General features: G+C 38.1%; 1 protein-coding gene across 1 annotated transcript; it reads left to right on the top strand.

Annotated features, from left to right (window-relative positions):
• Window positions 1-500: 500 nt before the first annotated feature.
• Window positions 501-1,370, top strand: LOC122931748 (zinc finger protein 84-like; the record flags this gene model as incomplete). Its single annotated transcript, XM_044285812.1, has 1 exon — window positions 501-1,370. A coding segment is annotated over one exon (870 nt), but the record flags the coding sequence as incomplete, so codon positions are not given.
• Window positions 1,371-6,955: the final 5,585 nt, after the last annotated feature.

Genomic DNA, 6,955 nt, shown 5'->3' with positions numbered 1-6,955 from the left:
ACACCTTTGCACTATTTCTTTTTTCAGGTAAAGACTGGATAACAGGTTTCCATAGATGTCTAATTGTATCTCCTTCTCATAAAGTAGAAGATAATACATCACAGATTGTCAATAATAGCACTGGACATAGACTGGGTGAAATGTCTGTGAGTTCTGAATATGGGAAAGATTTTGAAAATGAATCGTACCTTTATATGCGCAGGAACATTCACAAAGATGAAAGACCATATCCATGTTCAGAATATGAAACAACTTTTAATACGAAAATTCACACAGGAGAGAAGCCATTTTCATGTCCTGAATGTGGGAAGTGTTTTATCTACAAATCATATTTGTATAAACATCTGACAACTCACACAGATGAGAAGCCATTTTCATGTCCTGAATGTGGAAAGTGTTTTAGTCACAAATCAACTTGTGATATACATCTGAGAACTCACACAGGAGAGAAGGAATTTTCATGTCCTGAATGTGGAAAGTGTTTTAGTGAGAAATCACATCTTATTAAACATCAGAGAACTCACACAGGAGAGAAGCCATTTTCATGTCCTGAATGTCGAAAGTGTTTTAGTCAGAAATCAAGTCTTATTAGTCATCATAGAACTCACACAGGAGAGAAGCCATTTTCATGCCCTGAATGTGGAAAGTGTTTTAGTGAGAAATCAAATCTTATTAATCATCAGAGAACTCACACAGGAGAGAAGCCATTTTCATGTCCTGAATGTAAAAAGTGTTTTAGTCAGAAACCAAGTCTTATTAAACATCAGAGAACTCACACAGGAGAGAAGCCATATTCATGTCCTAAATGTGAAAAATGTTTTACTGATAAATCAAATCTTATTAAACATCAGAGAATTCACACAGGACAGAAGTCATTTTCATGTCCTGAATGTGGGAAGTGTTTTAGTCTCAAATCAACTTGTGATATACATCTGACAACTCACACAGGAGAGAAGGCATTTTCATGTCCTGAATGTGGGAAGTGTTTTAGTGGCAAATCAAATCGTGATACACATCTGAGAACTCACACAGGAGAGAAGCCATTTTTATGTCCTGAATGTGGGAAGTGCTTTAGTAAGAAATCAAGTCTTATTAAACATCTGAGAACTCACACAGGAGAGAAGCCATTTTCATGTCCTGAATGTGGAAAGTGTTTTAGTGAGAAATCAAGTCTTATTAAACATCAGAGAATTCACACAGGAGATAAGCCATTTCCATGTCCTGAATGTGGAAAGTGTTTTAGTGAGAAATCAAGTCTTATTAAACACCAGAGAATTCACACAGGAGAAAAGCCATTTTCATGTCCTGAATGTGGGAAATGTTTTAGTCACAAATCAACTCATGATACACATCTGAGAACTCACATATGAGAGAAGCCCTTTTCATGTACTTACGCTGGGTTCAGACCTGAGCATTTGTGATGGAGCGCTCTGTATGCGCGATCGTACGCGCTGTAAAACGCCCAGGTGAGTACCATTCCTATAGGGAATCATTGGTTTCTCCTTGTTGAGCGTTTTACAGCGCGTAGGAACACGCTGTAAAATGCTCAGGTGTGAACCCAGCCTGAATGTAGGAAGTGTTTTAGTGAGAAATCAATTCTTATTAACCATGAAAAAAACCACACAGGACAAAAGCCACATTCATGTCCTGAATGTGAGAAATGTTTTAATCATAAATCCAGTCTTGAAACACATCTGATAATTTACATAGGAGAGAAGCCATATTCATGTCCTGAATGTGGGAAATGTTTTAGTCACAAATAAAATTTTGATACACATCTGAGAACTTAAACAAGATAGAAGCCATTTTGTTGTCCCGAAAGTGAGAAGTGTTTAGTGAGAAATTAACTCTTATTAAACATCAATTAACCCACACAGGAGAGAAGCCACATTCATGCTGAATTTGTGTCTAATGTCTAAAAAAGGTTTCAATCCATTGAAATGTTAAGATAGTAGGAAATGTGGCAGACATGGATCTCTATTGTATGATGTGTTATATCAGGCTGTATTCTGACATATAATTACCTAAAGATTGGGACAATTTTTATTGTTACATTGCACATATTCTAGCGCAACCAAATAGAAGCCAGCAATCTTGCTGCAAGGGCTCTGAAGACAAAGAAAACCCAATGCCTCTCTGAGTAACCATTCGGATTTCATGGAAGTTACTGACTGTTGCATTTAAGGTGTGAAATGACCAGGCTGGGAGTTATTTCTGATCTCTGTCATTATGACCGGGTTCACTTATATTTCACAGCTAGCATCTGCCTTGTATGGAACAAGCTCAGATCTTTAGCTCGCACCATACATTCCCCATAATGAAATTATTTACATGTATGTCATTTGTAGTAAGTGCATAAGTTTTTTTATTTAGGATTAGAAAAGCAGCTCCTTTATTATAAAATATGTCACCTGTCCATTGGTTAAGTGTGGCATTATAATGTTTTTACTATTGAAATGACCCTTCACAACGTGTTGAGACACAGTATTAATTTTTATTTTCAATTGGTCAGCGAGACCAATATTTGTCTCTGGGTTGACACGTGTGATTGTGTTCTAAGCTAAAACATAACATTTATTGTTGTGTATATATAAACACTACACTGGACTCACTATTTAAAAATCTCAGCTATGCCTGCTGTGTAGATCAAAAGTCTTTTTAAATCTTTTTAAAGTGATATTGGCGCCCTACGATGGGTTTGGAGGTGCTAATATCTACCCTGCTCTCCTACTCTGCTGGGCTGCTTTATATTTAGCAGCCACTGCAGATTGTTACTGATGCCGGCACTGTTGCTACACAGTGCAGGGTCACACACGGTAGCCGATAAGCACTTACTCCACAGGTCCTTCCTATCTGACTGGCGCTATTTGTGGATTATAGTTTATAAATCGTAGGCATAAACTGTCTAAAAAACATGCACTATAGCACTCTGCCCCCGACATGTTTCACCAAATTAACTTGGCGTCTTCAGGGGTCCGGGCAGTCTGCTGCTGAGTGGGGCGTGATCGGAGCTTATAAGACCTTCCTTTGATGATGTCACAGTAACTGTATCCACTGTGGTTACATTTTGTTACTTTGATACTTGTCGGCCTATCGGGGAAAAGCTTGTATATCTTTAAAGTCTCCACCTCCTTACTCCACCAATGAATGCCTCTGTATCTATTATGTTTGCGCATGGGCCGGTACTTTGGTGTGTACCACTTCTAGAAGTCCCTACAGCGCATGTCCAGGTTCTTAGACTCTCCGCCCGCTCCTTTGTATTAAGTGCGCAGGGTCCCAAGCCTTCTATGCGCCTGCGCCTCGAGATTAAGAACGTTCACATCTTCTATGCGCTTGCACTCTGACTTAGAATGATTGCGTTAGGTCCGTCTCGCACAACAATGTCACAACACTTAAACTATTCTGGGCGTCGCTGGTAGGTATTTCTTACTCCATACTTCTACCTCTGGAGATTGTGTATAGGTTATATGATACTGGAGTGACTGTTAATGAGCTTAGAGTGTATTCGCATGTGCTATCCTCCTATGGTGGCATTTCTTACAACCTTCCCAAAGCTTTTTTCTTTTCCTTTCTTCCTTTTTCCTCCTCTAGGAGGATAATGATGGTACCTCCATATTATTATATCTGGTCAATTATTAACTCTGAGTTAACTGTCACTCCATGTTATATATAATCTAATGCTCAATATACTGTCTTATTACTACTACCTCTTATCCTGTTTTTGCTCTCATTTCACAAAGCACATATTATACTGGGGTCGTTTGATAGACGACATTTTAATTTTATGGGAGGGCACAGAAACACACTTTTTTAATTTTGTTGAAAAACTAAACAATAATGTATTGGGCCTCAAGTTCACTGCAGAAATAAATAGCAACAGGCTAAATGTCTTGGACCTTACTATTGTCTTGGATACGAGTGGTAATATCAACACTACAATATATAGAAAGCCCACGTCTACAAATAACTTACTCCATTGGGATAGCCATCATCCAATTACTCTATAAAAAGGCATCCCTGTTGGGCAGTACCTTCGGGCAAGGCGGAATTGCTCCACTGACGAGAGTTTTGAAGATGAGTGTAAACTCTTGTATAACAGATTCGTAGCGAGAGGATACCCTAAAAAAACATTGCACAAAGCATATAATAAAGCTAAAAAAAAGTGACAGGACCTCATTACTTTCTAATTTTAAATATCAACAACAGGACAAGAAGTTAGTGCGATGCATAGGCAACTATGACAGCCAATATGAAAAGGTCCGGAATATACTCAGAAAGCACTGGCATATTCTACTCGCAGATGAAGAGTTAAAAAAAAATTCTGCCTCCCCACCCTGCTATCACCTACAGAAGGGGACAAAATTTAAAAGAAGAACTGGTGCACAGCCATTTCACACAAGAAAGAACATCACATATGGAAACATGTCTCAGCACTAAGGATCTTACCCCTGTGGTTGGTGCATCTTCTGTGAAAAAAATGATACCAAAAAAGGAATTCATTAACCCCGTAGATAATAAAAAAATATGTAATCAAGGAGTATATTAACTGTAAATCTACAGGGGTCATTTATACCATTCAATGTAGGTGTCCTAAGCTATACATAGGTAAAACAACACAAGAACTAAGGAGGCGTATATCTAAACATCTGAGTACTATAAACACTGAGTCTGACACCTCCCTCTCGAGACACGTAAGAACAGTTCATAATGGCAATACCCAGACCCTGACAGTGTGGGGTATCCAGAAAATGATGATGGGCCCACGTATGGGTGATTTGGACAGAAGTCTGCAGCAATAGGAAACAAGATGGATATACCGTCTTAGAAGCCTGGCCCCATATGGCTTAAACGAGGGGTTTACATATGTATCTTTCCTCTAAAAGGAACCCACGGAAGTGATTATATTTATAATTGTTAAATTACTGTGACAGTAAGGAGGATACACACATTGCAATATAAATAAATAATTATATGCAACAAGAAAATAGGGCAAGACCAGCAGAAGCTTCAAAACTCAGGGAGAACTTAGGATATCGGCCGTGAGCCATCCAGTGTAAAAGAGGAGCGAACCGGTCACGGCTGAGTCCCCCCCCCTTCCCCTCCCCAGTAAACCAGTTAACACTTACCATGCCAGCAACACAGATTGCAGACGGTACATCGCTTGGAAGGCATCACCTGTAATGAAATAATGTCAACAATTAATAAAAGAGGAACAACCATTATACATATCTAAATTGGTAGTCCATGTATGGAAGCACAATGTAGATCTCACAATAAATGTGAGCAAAAACAGGATAAGAGGTAGTAGTAATAAGACAGTTTACTCAGAGTTAATAATTGACCACATATAATAATATGGAGGTACCATCATTATCCTCCTAGAGGAGGAAAAAGGAAGAAAGGAAAAGAAAAAAGCTGCGGGAAGGTTGTAAGAAATGCCGGCATCAGTAACAATCTGCAGTGGCTGCTAAATTTAAAGCAGCCCAGAAGAGTAGGAGAGCAGGGTAGATATTAGCACCTCCAAACCCATCGTAGGGCACCAATATCACTTAAAAAGATTTAAAAAGACTTCTGATCTACACAGCAGGCATAGCTGAGATTTTTAAATGTGAGTCCAGTGTAGTGTTTATATATACACAACAATAAACGTTACGTTTTAGCTTAGAACACAATCACACGTGTCAACCCAGAGACAACTATTGGTCTCGCTGACCATTTGAAAATAAAATGGCATTATAATGTGACCCAATTTACTTTAATAGAATGGAATTTAATTTAAATCCTCTACCTGTTGGATGTTCTTCTATTTGAGTCACTTGACAATTACCTTTCCTATGAAAATCACCAAAAATAAATACATAAGTATCTTGCGTGGAGTTATTCGTATAAAGCTACCACACAAGTAATTATAATCAATTAATACTTTATTAGACATCCGTTTACAATACATTAGTAAAAAAATATTACAAAAAGCAGCAGCCATGGGAACACAGAAGTGTTAAAGAAAAATTAAAAACAGCCGCCCAGACTGGGTCAGTAAGATATGTGACTTTATATACTCTTTCCCCTCAGCAGCCTCATTTTGTAGGGGTGCACGAAGGCTCACACCGCTGTGCACGGATAGTGCTTGCGGTGCATTGTAATTGATATCCTGTGTGCACTTTGCTATATGAGCCCCACTTATCTGATGCTGCTTAAACTGTGGGTATACTAGTCCCTCATGGTCTGGAGCTCACTCTGTTTTTAATTTTTCTGTAACACTTCTGTGTTCCCATGGCTGCTGCTTTTTGTATTTTTTTTTTACTAATGTATTGTAAACGGATGTCTAATAAAGGATTAATTGATTATATTTACTTGTGTGGTAGCTTTTTGAGCGTTATAGGTGATATACCTTTCTTATGAAGCAAAATAATCAATCCCCCTCTTCACCTGGTTACACGGATCCCCCTCGCAGAGCTCACCCACATCTGACATAATGTATCCATCTCTTTCTTATTCAAATATTTCTCCTATAATAATGTATATGTGCTCCCAATCTATGTAAATGCCTTAGTATTTTGTCCCTCTTAATAGGAGTAGATAAACCTTTAATATTCCAGGATATTATTCCTAACAGTCACAAAGTCACACATAAGTTGTATGTTCTTTAGAATCATCCAGAATTGAAGGTCTCATATTAACCATTAATATAAGCTTTCCTAACCTTCCTGTGCAATCTCCTATCTCCTCAAAATACAATTGTAACATATCAAATACCCTCTATAAAGAAATCCCTTAATTTTGCAGGAGCATGAGATATAACAAAGAGAGCCAGAAAAGAAGAAAAAAACTAAAACACATCTCTGTGATAAAAACTCCTTTAAGTATGTATTATTCCTCCTCAAATCCGTCATGGTGTATAGTATAACTCCCGTAATCCTTAAGTGTTAAAAAAACATGTTATCGGTCCCTGACT

Source organism: Bufo gargarizans, chromosome 3 (assembly GCF_014858855.1).
Source record: "Bufo gargarizans isolate SCDJY-AF-19 chromosome 3, ASM1485885v1, whole genome shotgun sequence".
Classification (NCBI taxonomy): Eukaryota; Metazoa; Chordata; class Amphibia; order Anura; family Bufonidae; genus Bufo; species Bufo gargarizans.
Note: the sequence above shows the minus strand (reverse complement) of the source record. Positions and strands in the feature narration are given on the sequence as shown.